Below are 22951 nucleotides of genomic sequence, written 5' to 3' on the forward strand. Positions count from 1 at the left end.
AACCAGGAATTCTTTGGTCTTTCTCGTGATCTCTTGCCATCTACAAAGTGGATTACCTCACATTAATGAGCATATTTAAAGAATGATTTTTTCATACAATTGAGCATGCTTACAAAAGTGAGTATTCTCGAAGTATGCTCTTTATCTGTTAGACTAACTGGTAAAGAGCTTGCCCTCCATAGCATGTGAACAACTTTGTGGACGACAAACAGAGGCAGCCTCCATTTGGCATTAATAAATAAAAGAGGATTGATGAACTGTTTAAAGTTCCGTGACGTAACCTCATTTATTTGTGTCTCAGGTAAACTGAGAACAAAACTAACGAGAATGCTCATCTAGTGTACCTGAGATGAAAATGGCATGACTTCATTCTAAAGAATCGTGTTAATTAGATCAAGTAAGACAAAATACAGCATGATGCACCCAACGATCAACAAATATTCAAACAAATCTCAAAGATAATCCAAAAAACCACTCAAATGTTATCATAAAAACCTCAAAAATGTTTCAATTCCATACATGCGACACAATGAGAGAATTGCTCTCCAGTGAGTGTAAATCGAGAGCATGAATTAAACATTTTACAACTATCCATTCATCTTTCTGCTAAACAATACACGTTGTTTGGCTAAAAACCTTAAATATTCTCTCAAAACAGAGAGAATTTTATGGCTGTATTGGTGAGAATTTAACGTTATTTTCCTACTGTGTGTGCTACATCATTTTACATTTGCTGCTCGCACCGTTGGAAAAAATAAATTGTATGTGAGGAAGAAAAAAAAAAATTATTTCTCAATTCATACAAAAAGTCTGAGTGAGGTTTTTAAGATGGCTGTCTTTTGGTAGAATAAAAATAATTTTTTTAGTTAAAATAAAGAAATTAGAAGGTTTAATGAGAAATGGATTCGAAGAATCAGAAGATAAAGAGACCGAAGAGACAACAGAAAGTAATTGAAGACTATTGGGATTGTTCAGTTTGTACATTTAGGAATACAGCAGAAGCCTTTAAGTGCTCAATGTGTGATGTCAGAAAAGGTGAGATTTGACAGAAAATTGACAATTTAAAGCAATTTTTTGAATGCGGAAGTGAATGAAGTGAAAATATTAAGGATGTAAAATGTAAATATCGTAATTCCGTAGCAAAATTCATAGCGGAAAGTCCAGAAAAAGAAGTTTGATGAAATTTTTTTCCCACAAAAATTTTTCTTTTCGAGCTATTAACAGCTGCAGACAGTCAATATACTCTGCACTAATACAAATATTCCCAAATGTTGTGAATGTGTTAGTGCATGAATATGTAAACAGTAGATGAAAATCAATATTTTTATGATTCATGTCGGGAAACAATAAATACACAAATACCGCAAGTGTTTTGTTTTTATTTCTCTCAAGCATAAATGGAGCATGAAATTGGCTGAAACTAATTGCCATAGTAATAATTCTTAAAATATTTTCGTCATTCCACCGCATCATCTCATTACCGACTTATACTCATATTAATGAGGACATTATTTTCTTTTTAGGTACATCGACACGTAAGCCACGTTTAAATTCCGCACTCGTTGCTCAACAAGCTGCCACACAAATTCAATTCCCCGGATCTAGTAATTCACATCCCTCAAAATCTTCCAGTAAAATATCACGCAATAAAAATAAACGATCAAAGTATGTACGATTGAAAAATATTGACCGAACGACAGGACAGACACGTGAAGTCACGGTGAATAGTGTGACTGTTGTCATAACAGAATATAAAGCAAAGATAGTGAATAATCGTGAATCGAGGCATGATTCAAGTGATTTTAGTGAAAGTAATGATTCAAGAAGTTAAATTAAATGAAAATTTTTTTGTGGACGGACGGGAAAAAAATCGATTTTTGTGATTTTTTTCGTGGACATTTTTTTTGGTGAGGACGGAATCCTCAGCCAACTTGTATAGTGTGTAAAAAGAAAGAAAAAAATAATATTGGGAAATGTCTTAAGACCCACTTAAGGAACATAAAAAAAAATAATAATCCCACATCCATCCATTCATATTTATCCCATGTGCTATTAATATAAACATTTTTTATTACTGTCTATGTCTTATGGAAATTTTGTTTCTGCAAAGTGGACTTTTATTGATTAATCGTGAGGATTGAAGATCAACAGACTATGGCAATTACCATTAACTACCAGAAATTGTGTATGAATTACCATGAAGTACCACATCCAGTGTCCTAGTCTAAGAGGATGATAATGATAGTTTATTAAGATCAATCATCATATTGGAAGCTTGACTTATAAAGATCAAGTGACAATGAAGTTTAAAGGCAGTTATTTAAGGAAGCGATAAGTTATCTTTGCATTTACTCCTGTAAGAAGTAATGAGGAGGTAGTTTCAATGTTACAATATCACTTATCACAAGCATAAATGTGAGAAGATGTAAAAAGTTACAAGAGATGGATCACAATAAATCAGTATGGCCAGTGAAAGAAGTAAGAAGGACAAGGGATTTTTTCATAATTTCAATATCGCATAACTTTGGAACTTATAGTTCATAGTAAGATAAGAACCACATTTTGATGCCGTTTCTGTCTAAAGTCTCCAAAAGGAGGCTCTGATTATCGTTTACAGTGCAAATGATTTGAGCATTTTTCAGAAAATAAGGCATTAATCAAAGACTTCCTCTGCCAAGTCTCAAACCCCAGTGATTACTTTGTCGGAACAATTAAGTATCAAAGTTTAAATTCATCACGCCATCGAACTACTTTAGCTCACAATTTTAATTTGTATATCGAGAAAATCTAGTTAGATTGCCACCGATAACAAAACTAAACTGTTGGAAGCATCCTTCTTTGTGAAAAGGATTTTAAATTCTGATTGAAGTCAGTTGTAAAGTCAAATCTGGATCAGATCAATTGCTGAAATTTTTTGGGATAGGACATTGTGAACTCGATAATCTGGACTTACTAATAATAGATATAAATACTAGTGCTTTGCCATTTTCTGTACTGTATCCTAGTTCGAATCATAGGAAAGTGTTGCTAACAATTCAAATAAGACCTAAGATATGCTTGGATTAACGAAGAGGATCTAACCATAATTGCCATCATTCCTTGATCTTCTGGATTATCAAACGAATTTCACGTGAAACTTCAAATCAATTTAAACCCAAAATTCGGCATTAATTCACCAAAAGATCAATCTAATAAGTTCAATCATCTATAAGAAATCCAACTTCAAAGGTCCTCAAAGGAAAGCTTAATTGAAAATTAAATTCCAAGAAAACAGCATCAAATCTCCAATTCGCAGAAATTAAATTTCCATAACAAGAACCCCCGTTAGTTTAAAGGATATTCCTATCAAATTATTTAAAGTGCGCGCACAACAACTCCTTAGTTAATTTAAAATTGATTAATATTATTAAATTCAAGTGGAAGTACATTATAGCAGTAAACCCAAAATTATTTAGTTTTAATTTATAGATAATCATAAAGGAAGATAATTAAATAAACAACAACAAATAAAAAATGTGGTGAATGTGTCTTCAAGCATATTAATTTACATATAATGGAAATAATCAGCACATCCATCAAAAAAATAAGTTTTTTTAATTTTTTTTCTTGTATTTTAAATTCATATATAGTTGAAAAATACAATGGATGCATTAATTAAATACTGCCATTACCTTTAGTAGCACGAAATAATCACAATTGATGAATAAGATTCATTTTAAAAATGTGTAATTCAAATTTATTGACTAAAAAGTTCTGCCAAGTTACAGCTAACTGTAAAACTTCGAGGGGATGCAATTGTGAATGTGGAATAGAGTTGATGTGTTATGAATCATAAATATTATGGACATCTATTGTGTTGTGGAGATTATTGAATGAATGGCTGGATTCTTGAGGATATGAGATTGGAACTGGAGGTCAAAGTCGACTCGAGTACGGAGTTGAGTTGACTTTCAGAGTTTGGAAGTCGACTTGGATTTTGCATGGAGATGAGTCGTCTCAAGTCGGCTATTGCATACAAAATCAGAGACGACTTAGAGCTCTGATTGAAACTTTTTGTATTTATGACATGAACAGATCACAAAGTTCCGTTACAGGCAAAAATCATGCTCTTGAGTGTCTGGTTATCCTAAAAACTAGGTAAGCAAGCTCATTAGCGTGTTTTCAGCATACTTTGCTCTTGTGAGCACGATCTTTGCCTGCCAGGGACTTAAGTATACAAATTCTGTTTTTACAGACATGACAGCCATTGCCTACCAATTGTCGCTCAGACTAAAAGTCCACAAATGCCTGTAAATTCAAATTCAAAACATCGACTAATCAAATCACAGCAAAAACACATTTTTAAACAAATCAAAACTCAATCAACAAGCCTACAAATGGCATCACTAACTTCATCGAACTACATTCGACCAATTAAACTCAAAAGCTGCCAATTTTGTGCATTTTGATATCCACACGAATGAATGCCGCCACCAATTAAAATACATTTTTGTGATCCACAACACATTTTCATCACTTCAACATTCTCAATTTCAGGCAAACTCTCATTTCCAATCCATTTTGAAAAAAAGTTAGCAGTGCTTAATACAAATTTATCCTCTTCAAGTTTTTTAAATAATTATTGTCTTCACTACATTTTTGAAAATGTACATTAAATGAGTAGATATCACAATTATTGTATTTATAATAATAATAAAAGAAGTCTTCATGTAAATGAAATAAATGCCTCATCGAAATGAAGGAGTAGACAGTAGAGTCAGATGACTCATTATGATGAAAATTGCATGGCAAATACGTGTCATTATTATTTGTCGTAATTTTTACCGTGAAATTTTAATGATGTTGACTGTAAGAAGATAAAAAAATTGTGAATAATTCATTGTGATAGGAGTTCAATTTTTTTTATGCTGTTGATTCGAGGAAGGAAGTGGATAATTTGTTGTTGGGTGGTTGATTTTATGGGCAACTCAATGAGTTTGGGTGCTTAATGATGAATCAAGACATTGTTGTCATCTAATGATCGGTCTAGACAAGGATTGTGTATAAAAATGGCTGGGAAACTAAGACAGAAGTATATTTCTGGACAAGATATGCTAGGCATTCATAGATCTAGTTAAAAGAAAAGTTTCCATGATACATCTTGACATTTTTATAAATGGACTTCTAACAACTCTGATACAAAGATCAACTCGCATATCTTGAAAATATGAGAGCATTTAAAGCATGGAAGTTAAATGAAGCACTGAGATGCTGTAGAACAGAGAAGAATTTAGGGTATTTAGTCTAATGAAGATGATTCTGCATATTTGAGAGAAAGATCTCTGTATCCGAGTGGTTGTGTATCAAATCTGAAATCTGTGAACTATCCCTTCATGAGAACAAGTTTGATTCCCACCAGAAGTCAATCTCTCTGTCATAAATAATCATTTCGAAAGTCAGAATGCCCCTAAGTCGGTGTTAAGTCAATAATAATCCGAATGTGACAATAAATTGAGACAAAATAAATTAGAAGCTGCTTCACGGCAATATGTTAGCATTGTATGCCAGCCTGGATGACATAATGTTCAAGTCTCTTGACACAACTTCCAATAAAGCTGAGAATATCCAATCCACTTCCAAAAACAATTCCTTAAATTTTAATCAACAGCAATCATAAAATAATACCATTAAACTTAATGACTGATAGATAAATCAATGAATTCCTCCCCAAGATAAAAAGTATGTAGCATTCAACAATTCCTGCCCGAAGTTCTCTTCCCAAAAAACAAAACAAAATCAATGTCATGTTAATCCTTAAATCACAGCATCTTACTAGTTGGGATGTATTTATTTATCATTCACCTCACGAACCACTCAATAATACCTATAAGCATCTTACTGTCTGTCTACATGTACGAAAGACTATGTTGAATGTCATAAATTATGACAATTGTGAACTTAACTCAACCTAAATTTCTAATCACATAAGCACACACCGTTTGTCGTTCATTAACATTGTAATGTGACTTTTTGCTTAAAAAGTTTTTAAATTCTTGTTTCTTCAATGTACAATTGGACGTTGAATTATTGGCAGTGAAAAGAAAATTTCACGAAATCAGTTCTGAAAATTAATCATAAAAAAAAGTATTTATTCAGCATAAGTTATTAGAATCGATGGATGTCAAAACGTGAAAGAAATTGATGAGAAATTCTTTTATTTGTTTAGAAAATGGAACTAAAGCCTATTAAATGAAATTTTTATGTAGCTAAGAATTTTTTCCCTCTTTTAATCTTCATCACTTAATTATTGTATATTAACACCATCCATTAGACTGCTTTTATTCATAATTTGTAAAAAAAAACGAAAAAATGTTTCTAAATCTTAATTTATAAAGCAACAATAGTAATGAAATGATTCTGTTGTAAAATTATTATTATTATTATTATTGTATTGACTATTATTATATGCTATACATATATTTTTTAAGTATGAAAAGAAAAATCGTAACTATTGAGAAATAAAATGAAAATGGAATGAATCACTTTTTATCTATGCAAAAAAATTGACTGCATGATGAACTCTTTGCTATGCTATTTTGGCTTTACAGATTTTTCAGTGGATAATAATTGCAGAGCTCGAAGTTGACTCGGATTTTGTATGAAAAGGATGACTCAAGTCTACTCGACTTCATACAAAATTTGGGTCGACTTCAAGGATTGATTAACTGGGCTTTTGCTATTGCCGAGTGACATATTGCTGCGAACTGCAGTTTCCAATGTAAAATCAACCGTCAAGATGAAATCAGGGCAACTTTGCGTTCTACCGGTAATCCGGCAACAAGTCAATACCTTTGCAAATACGTTATGTTGTTCTTGATTGTTCTTTAGACTTTAAGTTGTTCAATTTTCATAAATTAAGTTGATATTACTGTCTGCAAGATGTTTGTTTCTTTGTCAAATCAGAAAAAGCAAGGAACTTTCCCTAACTCTGAATACTGCATAACCCAGAGTTTATGAACGTAACGCCACAATTTGGGTATCGCGAATTACAAAAACCTAGTTGAAGTGACTAGAACATCGAAAAAGCACATGAAATCAAGGAGCAGTTAGTCGAGAAATTGAATAGTCTGATATGGAATTGTTGTAGCTCCATAGTAGTCCGAATTTGTAGCAAATTCTTCATATTATCGTAGTGATATCCATTCGTGAATTGCAAAAAACCCGATTTTAGGGCATATACCTAGCCAATAGCTAAAACCCTCTCTTTTGGACCAAATTCTTCAATTACATAAAGATCTTAATAACAAATTCACAACATATCCCCCAAAAAGATCTTCAAGCTGCGTCTCTGATAGACACCATAACCAAACGACCACTAAGAAATTTCAATAATTCAACATCTTCTGTTATACCAAAAAAGTAAAACCATAACTCTTTTTTTACTTACAAAAATACCATCCATTAAGTCACAAAAATGCAAGTAACAAAAATATTTCCACACGCTGAGTTTCCACGTCGTATTTTCCATAAATCCATATGTGTCGTTCCATAAAAAGTGTTGACAATGTCTCACAGCATTTTTTTCTGTCTTGTATCGTTGCTGTACATTAAAATATACGAAAAACTACTGTAGCGCTTCAATCGGCAACTCCAAAATGATTTATTTCTTCCTACAGTTAGTAAGACGAAAAAAAATGTCAACGAGTAACGACAATTCAAGTGCATCCGTTGGTTGTTTTCGATTTTCAACTCGATCTGTCTCCTATGAATTGAGACTTTTTTTAAATTATTTTTCAAAGTGCATAACTCCTGTTGACTTTTCATCTCAGTCATCATCTTCATCTTGATGACTTTAAGATGAAAGAAATATTTTTTTTTTCTAAAGTTAAATATAATGGACATACTCAAGAGCACTTTATGAGATTTTTTTCTTCTTTTCATTTCTATGAAATAGGTAAGTTGAGGGGACTTTAAGAGACGGCGATGATGAAAAATGTATTTTTGATAATTGTTTTATAATTTTGGTACAATGTCTTGAATATTTTTTGAGTTTATTAGAGCTTCTTAAGTGTATTTATAGGACAGCGTAAAGTAATTTGCTATTGACGATCAGAGACGCAGTAATTCTTGCTCATGACGTTGTCAAGGAAAGCATTCCTAAGTTGGAATCATTTCTCATCATTACTTTTTGAACAATTTTGATACTTACTTACTTAATCATGATCCTATGTGGAACTTATGTGGAAAAAAACTAAACTAAGGAACATTCCAGGAAAGTCGCAGAATTTCTACTTTCCTAAAAAACGACCGTTATAAGGGAATGGCTACATACTAACTTACTTACTTCGCTTGCCTTACAGATCAATTGTCCATCAATTGTCGAATTCTTGAAAGGAGGCATCACTTGATATTGATAATTGACAAAGAACAGTCACCGATAGAGCCAGTTTCACAAACAACTGCAAGAGGTCATGGATTACAGTTGAACTGTATGGCCAGAGAATTAAATTGAAGTAAGTGATATAGAAGAACCTAACACAGTCATGTGAGATTTTGATCATCTAAGAACTCCACAAACATTCCAATTCGGTTCAAATCTCCTAATACTTTACGCTAAGGTGCAATCTAAACAGAACAAAGTCCCACAAAGTTATGTCATATTCCCATTTGAAAAACTATAAATTATTTATTAAAATATCTAAAAATAATCCTTTGTCACCATTCCTCATTCACTATACGCCTTTAGTTTCATTCTGTGAATTTATTATTAGGTATATTCTTTTGTCAATTCTCAAAAATGTAAACTAGCGAATAAATTATAAAAATTACTTGAAATAATGTGCAAAAAAAAAGTTGTCAAGATATAAAAACAGAGATTCTACATCAAAGGCGGAAAAATATCAAAGAAATTGAAATGAGAAAAGTGAAAAAAAAAAAATATTTTTTTTGATTTAGATGAAAAAAAAAGAAATGAAATTTATCTGCGCTTAAATTGAACAAATAGTTAAAAATAGAATTTTAGAATGTTTTAAAAAATCTAGTTTTGAAAATTTCAAAACTTTAAATTTAAATTTGACTGATTTGGAATTTCAAAAATTTTAAAAGTGACGGAATTATAAAAAAATTCATATTTTTAAATTCATTTTTGATCACAATTTAAAATTTTAATATTTCATTCAAAATTCATATTTTTTAAATTCAAATTTTTAATTTTAATCAAAATTGAATTTAAAAATTTGAAATTGTTCTTTTTAAAATTCTAAATTAGAAATTTCAAAATTTTTAATGAAATTCAATTTGAAATTCATTAAATTAAGTTAAAAAGGTTAAATAAATTAAATAAGTCACTAATTCATTCAATAATTAATATCTTGTTAATATCAAAACTGCACAGTTTCATCCATAAAAGCTCAATCCTCAATTCATTTCAATCCTCAATTCCAAATAAAATCTTCAATTAAGACAAAAATTGATGACCAAATCACTTAAAACTTTATGATCACCAAAAAAGCTCGATTGGATTTTAATAATTCTAATTTATTTGAAATATTAATGCACAAATCTAAAATTGGTCAAAATTTTTAATTAAATCAAATAATCCTCAAAAATGTTTTCTTTTGATCTATCTGAATGAAAATATTTCGGATATAAAATTTGAAATTTAATCCCTCAAAGCATTTACGCGAAATTTGCATTTTTAGCAATAAAATGCTGTGCCTAGTGAAAAATTTTATTTATAAATTTCCAATCATTTTATTCAGTGATAAAAAAATCGGCAACTTTAAACTTAAAAATTTATTCCAAAATTAATTCGTCCATAAAATAATTTTTAAAATGTCATCTTAATTTTACTATAATTTGCATGCAAAAACTATTAGCCAATTTTTTACAACGATCACAAATTTTCTAGTGTTGACGTTAACGATCAGCTGTTATTGTTATTTCCTCGAGTTTTACGAAACTTTGGACGACTTGTAAGTTATGAGACTCTTAATCTAATTCGATTTACACATTTAAAAGCTTCCAAATATTTATTTATGGCAAAAATGATTTTATTTGTTTTTTATTGATAGAGTATGGGGATTATAAAGCTGTAAATTCAAATTGTTGAAGATTTTCAAATTTAAGCTAGTCAGTAATTGATGGTGCTGTGATAGTTTTGTTTCTTATTGTTTCTTAATCTAGGTTTATTTAGAAAATTTATGGAAAATTCAACAATTTTAGCAATATTGAGTAGAGTTCAGTCAAGAAATGCAAGTCTGGATTTCTTGCGTTTTAGAGTCGGTCTCTTTGCCGTTGTGGCAACATTTCAATATGTGCCAATCCGGTTGGAGGCACGACAGCTTGTTCCACTCGAGATAATTGAAGATCCTATTAATAACTTCAGCAACATTTAAATTAACAACTTGTAACAACCAATTACCCTTTACAATACTCAATACCCAGTACTCAATACCTCCACATCAAATGTCTTCGATCACGCATGTTTTCTCAAAATTTTATCTTTTGTGTATTCTTTGTTACATAAATTCAATAAAAATTCTCATTGAACATCTTTAAGTCATTCGTCTGCACTTTGCATTTTCCCAAAGGGAAAGGAAGTTCAAAATTACTTATGTGCATCACAATTTCTTACCATTTTGCGATAATAATATAGGTTTACTGATTTAAGATGCTTTTGAAAAGATAGTAGACATAAAAATGTTTCAAATGACTTGTGGGAAAAATATTGCAAAATAAGACAATGAGCAGTATAAAAAAATAAGAAGTATATAATTTTCCTATTAAAAGTATTTTACAATGTAGTTTAAAACTAAAATTAAGATTTACGACCTTTTAAGGGCAAAAGACCTCATGAGATAACATATTTATGTCATTAAGACGATCAGCTTTCATCCCTATGTAATTTACAGTATTCATGAGTGTGCTGGATGTCATAATCCTTTGATAAAGTAATTTGTGTAGGAATGTCCAGTTCAGTTGAGGGATGTAGTACTGTTTTTTGAGAAAAATGATTTTTTTAATGGTTTTACATTAAGGACTATGGATAGGAATCAGAATAGTAAGTAGGAAAAACAGAATATTGAATAATTAAGTTTTGCAAAGAATATGTCATTAGGGGATGTATCTAGGGAGACAGGGAGGATCAATTGTTTCAAATTATTTGCTAATCAGCTTTTGTTCCAAAAAGGTCACCAAATTTCGAAATATTCATTTAAACATCCCAAAAGCTCATCATTTCAATGTATCCACAAATTCAACACAAAATGTGCCAAAAATATCAATAAATAACCCGAACAACACGCATTGAGATGTTGTCCACCGCACGATCTAGCAAAGAAATGTCAAAAAGTCCAGACACAGGTCAGAATGATCCTGACATGTCGCCAGATTTGGTTTAATTCGATTTTAGTCTAAACTTATGTTGGCTTAAGTCCAAATTAGCAGTAACTTCCAAATGTTCATCAAATGACTGCCATTGTCAAGTGAATGCTTGCTTTTAACTACAATATCCAATTGCCTGCCATGAGAAAAACCATTTCAATGTGTTCTGACTAGGGTTGGGCAAATATACGTATATATACGTATATATACGTATAAGAACAAAAAAATAAACGTATATATACGTATATGTATACGTATACAGATTTTTCAAATCCGAAAAAATACGTTATTTATTTTTTTAAAAATGATCTTTAATGCTCAAATTAGAAGTCAAAAGTGGTTATTACATTGTTTTCTTACATCCTTTAGCATTTAAATGTGCTTAACTTATGATTTATGGTGAAAATTAATTAATTTTGTAAAAAAATAATTTTTGTCTGTTTACAAATTTTTGTTGAAAGTTTGAATTTTTTCGACCGTTACAAATTTTTTTTATTTTTTGACAATTTTAAGCATTTTAATAACATTTTATAAGGAACACAACTTTAAAACAGTTTCAATTTCATTGCAGTTCAATTTGTTACTAAGATTATTGTTATAATTACCAACTTTTATGGCTTTTGAAATGTAACGGAAAAAAATTTGAAAAATCTGTATACGTATACATATACGTATATATACGTATAAAATATACGTATATTTGTATACGTATATATACGTATACGAATTTGCCCAACCCTAGTTCTGACCGAGTATACTTCCCAGAAATCACCGATACATTTTTTGTATTTCCTCAAGACATTCGGAAATGAGTCATAAAGTAAATTATTCAAAACTGATGCTTTTCATACGAACAACTTTTGATCTTTAATTTCATCCATTAGACACGACATTGTGCCAATGTAAACAGAACATTTTGCCACATCAAAAAAAATGTGGAATTATTGATAATTTAAAATTCCGTAAAATTGCAGACGAAAAAAATTTATGAATTTGCGTTTTTATGTCGATAAAAAAAAACATTTTGCAACCGATGCATATATCATGTATCCATGAGCATTATGTATATGCGTAGGTATTTAAAAAAAACTTTAAATGCAAAAAAAAATGTTTGTATGAGAAAAATCCATTAAACTTTAAATGAGCATACCATAAAACTAAATTACATCTCATTCATCAATTCACTCATTCATTTCATTTCATTCATTCATGCTACGTGGATATAAAAAAAAACTTCTTAGTTCCTCATGCACAGCAAAAAATAAATAAAAATTTAAATGAAAATTAAGTAAAAAGTTTTCAAAAGAAAAATAAAAAATTGCACTTGAGTGATGATAAGAAAATTAAATGGGGAAGTTCAGCTTGATGACCATATACGTATATATATGTATAGAATTTCCATTTTTAAATGCAGTATAATCGAAAGCTTGATAAAAATTGCTGCGAAATAATTAAAATTTATGAGTAATTTGCTGAAATTGATGTTACACATCGTAAATGCCTTAATGACTTAATTGCTATTCACTGCATAATGAGAAATGAAATCAGATGGAGTTTGTGTTATGTGATCTGGACAGATGAAAAGGTTGGAAGGTGCAGCAGACAGAGGAGCTCGTAATTAAGTCGCATTTTTCAACGATTTTTTGGGTGAAATTTGGAAATTCAGTTAAAGGTCAAGCAAGACATGCACAGTCTGGGGACAAGATCTTATCGACTTTAAGCTGATAACTTCCTGGATTGGTGTCGGATGCTTGTCACTTGTGCTATCCAAATAAGTTAGATCCAACTCTTGAAAGGGAACCATTAGGTGCCAACCTAACTCAGTTTAGCTTCTGAAAGGAATCGAACACACATCTTCACAACAGATAATATTACAGATCTCTTCTCGCTTGCTGCCTAGCCAGTCGTCTATGGAGGCTGCACTCTTACGTTGATAGATTCACCTGCAAATAGCTCGATTACCCAGATTCCACTAAACGGCACTTACCTAAACAAGAAGCTCATTCTATTGAACCATGTAAGTTGTCATCTCAAAATACTTCAAATGCACAACAATCCACAGATATAAGCTCAATATCTCATTGTAAAATACTTTTTGAACCACAAAACACAACTTACCACAGCCAATTGTCAAACATAAACCACCAGATTCAAGGAATAATAAAAGATTAAGGCAAGTCCACCCAGCAAGTAGCTTAAGACAAAAATATTTTCAAAACATATAGATTACAGAAAATACAAATTCCATCCATGATAATAAAAGACACAAGAAATAAGAAAGGAGTAAAATCTGTATGGAGAATGAATTCCCACATTCATCAGAATAAATCCACATAAACTAGATAGATGTATAGTTTTAAACCACACAAAAGGATGTGTAATTTGTTGCATGCGAAACAAAAAAGCAATAGAAGGAATAGAATGAGAAATAATGAATACATTTCCATACTTAAAGCCATAAGACACATACAGAGAAGGAGATTATCCTAATGAAAATGGGAATTGTAAGTCGTACGGGCTGATGATGATGATGTTGATAACACAGGAACGAAAGCGATACTTTCGGTAAAAAACAAGCAAAGCAAAATGAAGAAAATCAACTCAAAAGGGCGGAAAATCCAACTAAAGTGCCCGTCTGTGTCTACCTTTCATCCTTTCTTTAGCACTTCAAAGGATATTTAGCGCTATTCAATGATAATTAATCCTTGAAAGCAATTTTCGCCATTTCTTTTCAACGCTCTTCTTCATGCTTATGGTTATACATTTTTTTATTTTACTCAGCACTGCTGCAGACTTTCGCATAAAGGATGCAATTTTCTCTGTCTTTATGCTTTTCCGCATGAATGCCTACGAATGAATCTCTTGTGCTGCAAAGGAATTTACTCCTCATAAATTGTTGTTTTTTATGTTGTTGCAATTTTACTTCCACGTGTCGCATCCTTAGTGCTTTACACTGAATTCACGTGATTAAATGGGGAAAAAAAATCTGACGATGTTGATGACGATGATAGGAAATTCTTCAAGTATGGTGAAAATTTTTCTATTTCCTCTTTTGTACGCTCTTTACATTCTACGTGTACCATGTATATCCAATGCATGGGCAAACGATGAAGGAAAAAAATGCTTTAAATTCTTTTGAAAAGCAACAAAAAAAAAGAATGAATTCCTGAATGCTGGAGAAAAAATTATGGTTAAAAATTGGAATGGCAAGGGTTCACAGGGGGTAAATTGAACGCATTTCCCAGAGTTTTCAGAGTCTATAGCTGATTGTAATTGTCTACTGCAGTTGTGGGTAATTTTTTTTTCGCGACACACCTTTTGTTAAACCTCGACCGAAACCTCACACGTCATTCGGTTCATGGCATTTTCATTAACTTTTGGGTGCGCCACGACACACAGGTTGCCCATCACTGGTCTACTGCATTGTTGTCCAAACTGTGTGCTGTGGAAATGTCATGAGCAGTATACCATATACGGTTTTGATCGAGGCTTACCGCCAAGATGAAGCTTGGACAATACTGATCTGCAACACTTAGGAAATCAGTTCCTATGTTTATACTTCTTATCTATGGGCTGCACCTTTTAGGAATTTTACAACCAAAGCCAATCATTTTCATGACTCGCGTCTTATTTTCCCAGACGGTCAAGTGCTCAAGCCACAGCAGTCAACCCATCAAAATTACATCACTGCCGCATATCCATAATAAATATGCATCAAAAAGATATTTCAACATCAACACAGAAAGAGAGAAAAGAATTTCCAACTATTTAATCCATCCAAGCACTTTTAGGAATGGCATTTGCATTGGGATTCTCTGACAGCTAAACACATAGATGAAAAAGGATGAAAGGAATCTCTCTTCTTTTTTTCAATATGAAAAGAAAGCTCTTGTATGAATAGAATGAAACATCAAACATGTAGAAGATAGCACACACAAAAAAAGGAATGAGGAACGAGAGAAATTGCAATATTGCATTAGTGATTATATGAATTTCTGTCTAAACTCGCCATTCATATACTCAACATGCCCGAGATGCAGCTTTCAATTTCAATAGATCCTTTTTTTGACTTAAAAGGATTTTTTCTATATCCATCTCACTCTCCCACTTACCATTCTTTTCATTCCTTCATCCTTCTTTGTGCTGTCAGGCTGATTTTGTTATACATGTATAGACTGACTATATCCATGTATAAGTAGATTTTTTATTTCAATAACAAAATGAGAAAAAAAGGATTTTTTTTGAAGCAAATAGTGAAGGAATTCCGATGAGTTTCTCATAGCAAATTGTTTCGTTCTTCTTTAAATTTAATTTTCTTGAGGATTTTGAGGCGAAATTTTCTCACAGACTAGATCAGTGGTGCACAACCTTTTATTTTTTGTGGCACACCTTTGTGGTAAGCATCAACCAAAACTGGACACAACATACAGTTCTTAGAATTTCTAAAAAAATTGCAGCATACTGGTGTGCCGCGGCTTAAAGGTTGCCCACCACTGGACTAGATTCAACCCTTTTTTGTTTGCTGATGTTTTAGCTTCATCTGAGCAAATCCAAAGATCCATATTTCCTAAAATATATTAAAGCACACGAAATTCAGCTTTAAATATTTTAATTCCAGTCATCTCCCCAATAATAATTCCTATCCGATACCTTAGTAAATTAAACCACAATGCAGCCATATCACTTCAATAATTGACGATCGAAATGACACCTTGGTTAATATGAGAGCATCGTACATTAATTGAAAATTTTCGAGGAATACATTATCCAAAAGGTTTTTGGTATGGTTGATTCATCAACCACATATTATGCCTCATAAATGAGTCGCATTGAATCCTTTCGGTAATGTTCTGGTTTTAAAATTATGAAAATTAATGCTAATTGTCAATCAATTTGGTAACATGATGGAGAAAATTCAACTTTAATTCACAATCATATTGTAATTTTACAGGCACAGCCTGAAATACTCAATGTTACTGATAAGACACATTCATCAATGAACAATAATCATTCATTAAAAAATTTCCATAAATATTAAAACTGTATTTTCATAACAAAATTCCATGACTGACATGACTTTCATGACTTCATGTCTACATCAAGAAATTAGATGATTTAATGTCTTATCTTGTCAATAATTAAGTGTCAAGTAAGATTAGTTTTGACATGTTCTATGAACTATTTGATTATGAATGTTCACTTTTAAACCTTAAAGGAAATGAATGTTTATGAGATTGAGTATGGCTGTTGATAGTTTGGTGTATTTTAAGGTTGGGAGATGCTGATGTAAATGATGTGAATTGTTTTAATTTACAGGAAGAGTACAGTGAAATCGCTAGGACTTCGTTACTTTACTTACTTCGCTGGCCGTACAGATCAACTGTGATCCATGGCCTCCTTCTGATGTCGCCTATAACTGGTACAATCGCCGGCTTCCGCCTGCCAATTGACGACTAGGGCTTCGATTCGTCGCTGCATTAGCTAAAGGAGTTAAGTTGCCGTGACAGGTGATTTCGGTCCATATTTACGACAAAATATGAAGTTTGCTGCAATATGTCACTCAGATTTAGTTGTAACAACTCAGTTTAAATCTGAAACAGAATTCATATTGAGTAGCTTGAAGCTATAGTCAAAATGTTGCCCAAACAGCAGCCAAGTGGATGCTAAATATGATTAGATCAGTCAAACGCCTTCTATTCCTGCCTTTAAGACGTAATATTCAACTGATCACTCAGTTCATGATCACATTGTTGCAGCCATCAAATGTAATAAATCTCTAGGAATTCACACTATTAAAGACAGACACAGCCCATTGATATTGTCCATTGACAATCAAATTTAGTAAATTATCAGCCTTATAATCCAAAAATCAAATCAAATTTATTCAATTATTCCAATCAAATCTCATCGGAATCATCATAATAACTTCCAAAATATCATCAATAATATCCTCATCATCCATTAAATCCATTGCACTGACCCAAAAAACCTATAGTTATTTTTATTCAATATTTGCATAAAGTTGTGCATATACACTTGAGAGAAGCACAAAAAATTATTCATTATTTGGTAAAGTCCTCCACAATAACAATGCAATGAGATCATATATGAAGTCAAATAAGAATAACAAGGAGAATAAGAAGATGAAAAAATATTTATACACATGCACACATATTGATCTACACGTAGATGTGTGTACATATATATTTATATATATATTTTGGGTAAAAGAAATGAGTTCTTTCCAGTTCTTCTAATGGATAGAAAAATGAACCCCTTGAAGCAAGAAAATCAATTCAATTTCTACCTGCCCCCGTTCTCTATATTGTTTATTGCTTTTTGCTTCATACATGCCTAACTCTCCATCTCTCTTCCTCACTTTAGCATTGTCGGTGTAGGTTCAACTTTAACGGTCACGCAACAGTGAGTTGGTTGAAGGAGAACGAAGCAAAAAATGAATGCGATGTGCCAAAGGAATTGAACAAAAAAATATAAAATTGGAATAAATACAGTACAAAAAAATGCCCTAAAATTAAAGGCGGGATGAAAATTGCTTTAAATATTTTTTGCCTGCTATTTTTTTCTGCCTGTCTCGTGCATGGCAGCGAAAAATATGTTTTTGTTGCTTCTCTTCCATTTAATTTTAATTTTTTAAACATTTTTTAACAAAAATTCTTTTCACTCTCCATCAGTCAGTCATTCAATCGGCAATGGTATTTTTTTATACTGTATTTCTATTATTACCAGCATGTGTCAATCGGGTAATACCGAAAATAATTTTTTTTTTATCGTGAATGCAATTTGCGTTATCAACAATGCACAATTTTTATTACCTCTTTCCTTTTAAGCTTGAAATTTTGTGGAGGTTTATTGGACTAGTTGCATATTGTCTGTCTGGAATTATTGTGATTCTGATTTGAGTTAGTGAGTCTTACTAGGTGCTTGGTCAATATTTTCAACAGATAATTTATAGACAGCAGAGATTGACTAAGATTTCTGATGATCAGATGGCTCTACTAAACATAATCAATGCTCATGTCTCTGCCTGAAATAGTCTTATAGCTTATTATTCCGTATAAGCCATCTTAGAGAGGACAATGATCTGAATTGATCTGTATAGGGAGTAAAGTTAGGATGTATAGTCTTATTGCTCTAAAACCTAACTGGTATTTTTGTTAAAAACGATGCTTTTACATGCCAATACCAAGCTTCAACTCCAAACTATACAAAAATTACCTATTCGAGTCATATACTGCTGATTGGTAAGTCATCGAGTTGCGATTCCGCTGTCCTTAGAATTTGACTTGAACTAGATATACAACTGGTCAATTAAAATCTTGTCTACACGAGCAGTACAGTATGCTACTCGGAATAGCTCCTAAAAGTAAAACAGCAACTCCTACATACTCCCAATAAACAGACTCTACTTTTATATCTCTCCAGAAACATTCAGAGGAGTGCCTACCAACTCAGCAATAAACACTTTTATGCCAGTAACTAAAGTTATTCCCAAGCTAATCAATACCCACTGCTGATCGCAATTCAGACACTATAACTGATAAGAACATTTGATAAAAAAATATGAAATTTTCACGGCGACTCCAAATAAAATTTGATAAAAATGTCATAAATTGTTCAATTCCGTAGGACTGTAAATTTTATTTTCTTTTTATCACTAGCGGCATGTGTCGAATTAATACTGTATGGCAATAAAATTCGGGAAAATTGGGACTTAAGTTGAAGTTATGCTTATTTTAATAATTTATTGCAGGAATGGTGCCAAAAAGTTCCTGAAATCTTGAGAATTTTATGTTTCTTAGCATCCAGTTGGGGTATATCCAAAATTAATTGAAGATTTTATGGCTGAGTACATGGGAAGTGGAGCTCGACAGTTGCTCATGATTTTGAGGAAGATATCAAGTCCACGATTTGAGATTTATAGCTTAATAAAATGACATTAAACTTCAATCTAGTTCCAAACGCTTCACGTCAACTCAGGTCGTCTTGACTCCATCCAAAATGGCTCGACTTCGAACTTTGTTCAATACTAAAGACAGCAGCCATCCCCAACAAATGCGCCAAAACCAAAATCCCTCCCGAACCTCAAATTTACTTCTTTTTTTTCCTCACATATTATAAATTTTTTTCATTCAACCTGTTTTAATGTCATGCATTGCATTTGCATTTCAACAACAGTAAAAATAGCGACATCCATATGTACAGATATAAATGAACTTATCTGCCGATATACACACAATGTGTAGTATAAAGCAACAAGAAGAAGTAAAATAATAAAAAAATTGTAGATGGACAATCAAATAAGTAGGCTGACAGACAGGAGAGGAAGAACAATTGACAAAAAAAGAGGCAAAGGAAATAAGCACAAAAGAACTGTTATGATCCATCATCATCATCAGTATCATCAGCATATAAAGGCGTAAAGTAGGTAGAAAGATGACGGTATGTAAATTAATCTGAAGGATTTCCTCGAAAAAGTACAGTAATGAATAGTCGTATGGCAATGAAACATGAACCATAGATGATGGTTGGATTCATCCACACAAAAGCCATGCAACTTAACAATAGTTGGGTATGATGATGATGGGGGGGACATACGTAGAGCATGAAAAGGAAGAGCCACACATTTTGAAATTAAAATTCCTTGTTCAATAGGCAAGAAAAGAACAGAACAGCACAGCAAACATTCCAATGATTCTTTGTCGAATCGTATACAGCACAAAGCAGGCGGAATGAGTAGGAAAATGGAAAAATTCTTGCTCGCACTTTTTACTCATCCATTCCACAATTGGATAGATGAAAATTTCATCTTTAAAGTTTATTTTTTTTTTTCATGTTCAGCTGGTTCCTGCTCCTGGCTTCAAAAACGCTGATGCTTTTTGTAGATTCTACATTTTTTTTTGTTTCTTCTCTTTCCTTCTTTTCTTCTCGACTGTATGGAACTTCTAAAAGAAGAAGAAAAAAAAAAGTTTTTTTTCTGCTCCTCTCTGCTGTGCTACGAACAAAAAATATATATAAAACACTATACAACAACGGAGGAGCCTTATACAATGTGCCTATAGTCGACAAATGGATTTCATTGAAAATGTAAACCGACGATACGAAGTGAGCGAACAGTCTCGTGAATCGAACGACTGTACTGTATCGTACAAGAAAGTATTTGAATTATCATAGCACATTTTATGTGCACAAGATTTTCATATACGATAGTACGGATCATATTCCTGTTTCAAATGCATAGAAAGTATGAAAATGTTGTGCCACAGACAATATCTGACAATTTATTTGAATTTTTCTTGTGCGACGCACAATGAAGTATCAAGTAATGCGAGTATTTTGACAGATAGGAAGAAATTTTTCTACTTTCTGAGCCGTCGTCGTACAATCGTGAATTAAAATTTTCATCCAATTCAGTCGCATGTTAAAAATTTTCATTATTTCTTGTGCGATCGTCTCATCAAGTTGCGAGTTTTTTTCATTATGCCATGGCATTGTTTGAAATTCCATACATGATGGGTCGAGCACCATTGCAATACGAAAAAAAAAATTGTATGTATATAGCTATATACACTCTGTGTGCTATGTGTGGAGCTAAAAAAACTTCTAAGGCAACGTTGCTTTCAACTTGTCATTCTCTCTCTCTCATCTCTCTCTCTCTTGTTCTCTCTCTTACATGCATGCATGTGTGTATGATGATGATATGAATGTGTTGGATCTAAATATAATTGTATGTGTAGTTTATCTATAAGCAAGTGCTGGAACTTTGAGTAAAAAATTCTTACTCTATAGAGTTAAGATCGACCGACTGACTGAGTAGATTCATACACACATGTGTATTTCATATTCTTGAATTCTATTCCTATAAAGGCATACGGAGAGAGAGAATTTGAAAGATATCATAAAGGCAGGCAGGCAAAGACTTGTGTAGGTATTTTGTATTGCATATAATGTGTAGAATTCTCTCTCACTCACTTCTATTTCCATCTTTATTTCTATTTCATCTCACTTACATATATGTATTTTATCGACAATATTCTACTCTATGCTGTATACATGCCTTTGTGTTTATATATTTTTTATACACTTTGAAGATGATGAAAAAAAAAAATTAAAAACATGCACTGGCACTATTTTCATTTCCATCTATTCCGTACATTCAATACTACTTCTTTCGTTCCTTCTGTCTTTAAAAGACAGTGAATGCAACACACAACATAGTAAGAAGAAGAAATAAAAAATAAATTTTTACTTCAATAACGCGAAATGTTTTATTTTTTATTTTTTCATTCTCTGCCATACGCTTCTTACGGATTCTTTTCGCATATTTTTTTTTGTGCCGTTCTTTTTGTCTTCCTTCTTTATTTTTATTCATTGTAGATTTGAATATACGATGGATGATTTTTCCTTAAACTGAGAAAAATATGTACGAATTTTTATATACAACATTTAAATTGAATGAATAAGAGGAGAGACTTAAGTGAGGTTCGGATGAAATGACTGTGCTTGCTTGTGATGCTAGGTTTTTCCCAATTTTTGTGCATTTGTCGATGAGATGTATTCTGAGTTGTAAATGGAATTTACTTTGTTTTGATGAATTGACGACAAAACTCGAATCTGAAGGGTTCTGGATACCAAGAACAGATCGATCTCGAAGATTTATCGAGGCTGAGACTCCGGGAAATTTTCTTAAAGTCTAGATCTCGAGAATTTGTCATACCCAAGACTTCAAGAAACCTTACTATTCATAGGACTAATGACTTCATAGGACTTCGAGCAATTTTTAGAGACAGAAAAATATATATTTTTTGAGCCATATAATCTAACAGATAAAGAACATGCTTTTATAGTACAGTAAGACCATTACAGTACCTAATAGAGGTGGTGCCTATTAGGAAATGTTTTTGCACTCTCTTATTGAAACTACTATAGATGCACGGAAAAATTTCTTCATTTTGAATAAGTAAAGCAATAATGTCACATCAATATCGTCGCTATCAGGTCAGTATAAAGCCTCGTTTTAACTCAAAGCCTAATAGTTTGAATGTTCCAAAAAAATTATCAAAAATATAGGGAATTCGAGCAGTTTTTAGGGACAGAAAAATATATATTTTTTGCCAGTTAGAGCTATATAGCCTAACAGACAAAGAGCATACTTTTATGGTACACTAAAATCATTACGGTACCTAATAGAAGTGTTGGAGCCTATTAGGGAATGCTTTTGCACTCTCTTATTGAAACTGCTATAGATGCACGTAAAAATGTCTCACATCAATATCATCGCTATCAGGTTAGTATAAAGCCTCGTTTCAACTCAAAGCCGTATTTTAGTATTTTGGCTGCCAAGTGTGTTCCAAAAAAAAATTATCAAAAATATAATAATGGGAGACATAAATACAACTTTGTACAATCTTAATAAGTTCTTTCAAATGGGATTTGAACCCAAGTTACCACAGAATCTTTACTATTGATTCCGAATATTTAAACTTTTATGATTTTAAGTTTTGGTTAAATCACTTTATGAACTACATATTATGCTCAAAATCGACAGTTTTCATGCAAAATAGTGAAA

General features: G+C 32.0%; 1 protein-coding gene across 2 annotated transcripts; it reads left to right on the forward strand.

Annotated features, from left to right (window-relative positions):
• The first annotated feature begins 790 nt into the window (after positions 1-790).
• On the forward strand, positions 791-6418 carry RYBP (ring and YY1 binding protein). 2 transcript variants are annotated; one of them, XR_011544333.1, is made up of 3 exons: positions 791-1035; positions 1524-4137; positions 4235-6397. XR_011544333.1 is itself a non-coding variant. In XM_070639484.1 (2 exons), the coding sequence occupies exons 1-2, from the start codon at positions 900-902 to the stop codon at positions 1829-1831; spliced, it is 444 nt and encodes a 147-aa protein (XP_070495585.1). In that variant the 5' UTR covers positions 791-899; the 3' UTR covers positions 1832-6418. The 2 variants fall into 2 exon arrangements, 1 of the variants encoding a protein (XP_070495585.1); XM_070639484.1 differs by having other exon boundaries at positions 1524-6418.
• The last annotated feature ends 16533 nt before the right edge of the window (positions 6419-22951 follow it).

The sequence above is a fragment of the Chironomus tepperi genome, unplaced genomic scaffold, assembly GCF_022539635.2.
Source record: "Chironomus tepperi strain 1889 unplaced genomic scaffold, CSIRO-AGI_Ctep_v1 contig_196, whole genome shotgun sequence".
Taxonomy (NCBI): domain Eukaryota; kingdom Metazoa; phylum Arthropoda; class Insecta; order Diptera; family Chironomidae; genus Chironomus; species Chironomus tepperi.

Excerpts from the sequence above, each read along its gene's own strand:
- RYBP (XM_070639484.1), top strand. The coding sequence starts at position 900 with ATGGATTCGAAGAATCAGAAGATAAAGAGACCGAAGAGACAACAGAAA. Across the intron at positions 1,036-1,523 it reads AATGTGTGATGTCAGAAAAG|GTACATCGACACGTAAGCCA; the intron begins GTGAGATTTGAC and ends TTTTCTTTTTAG.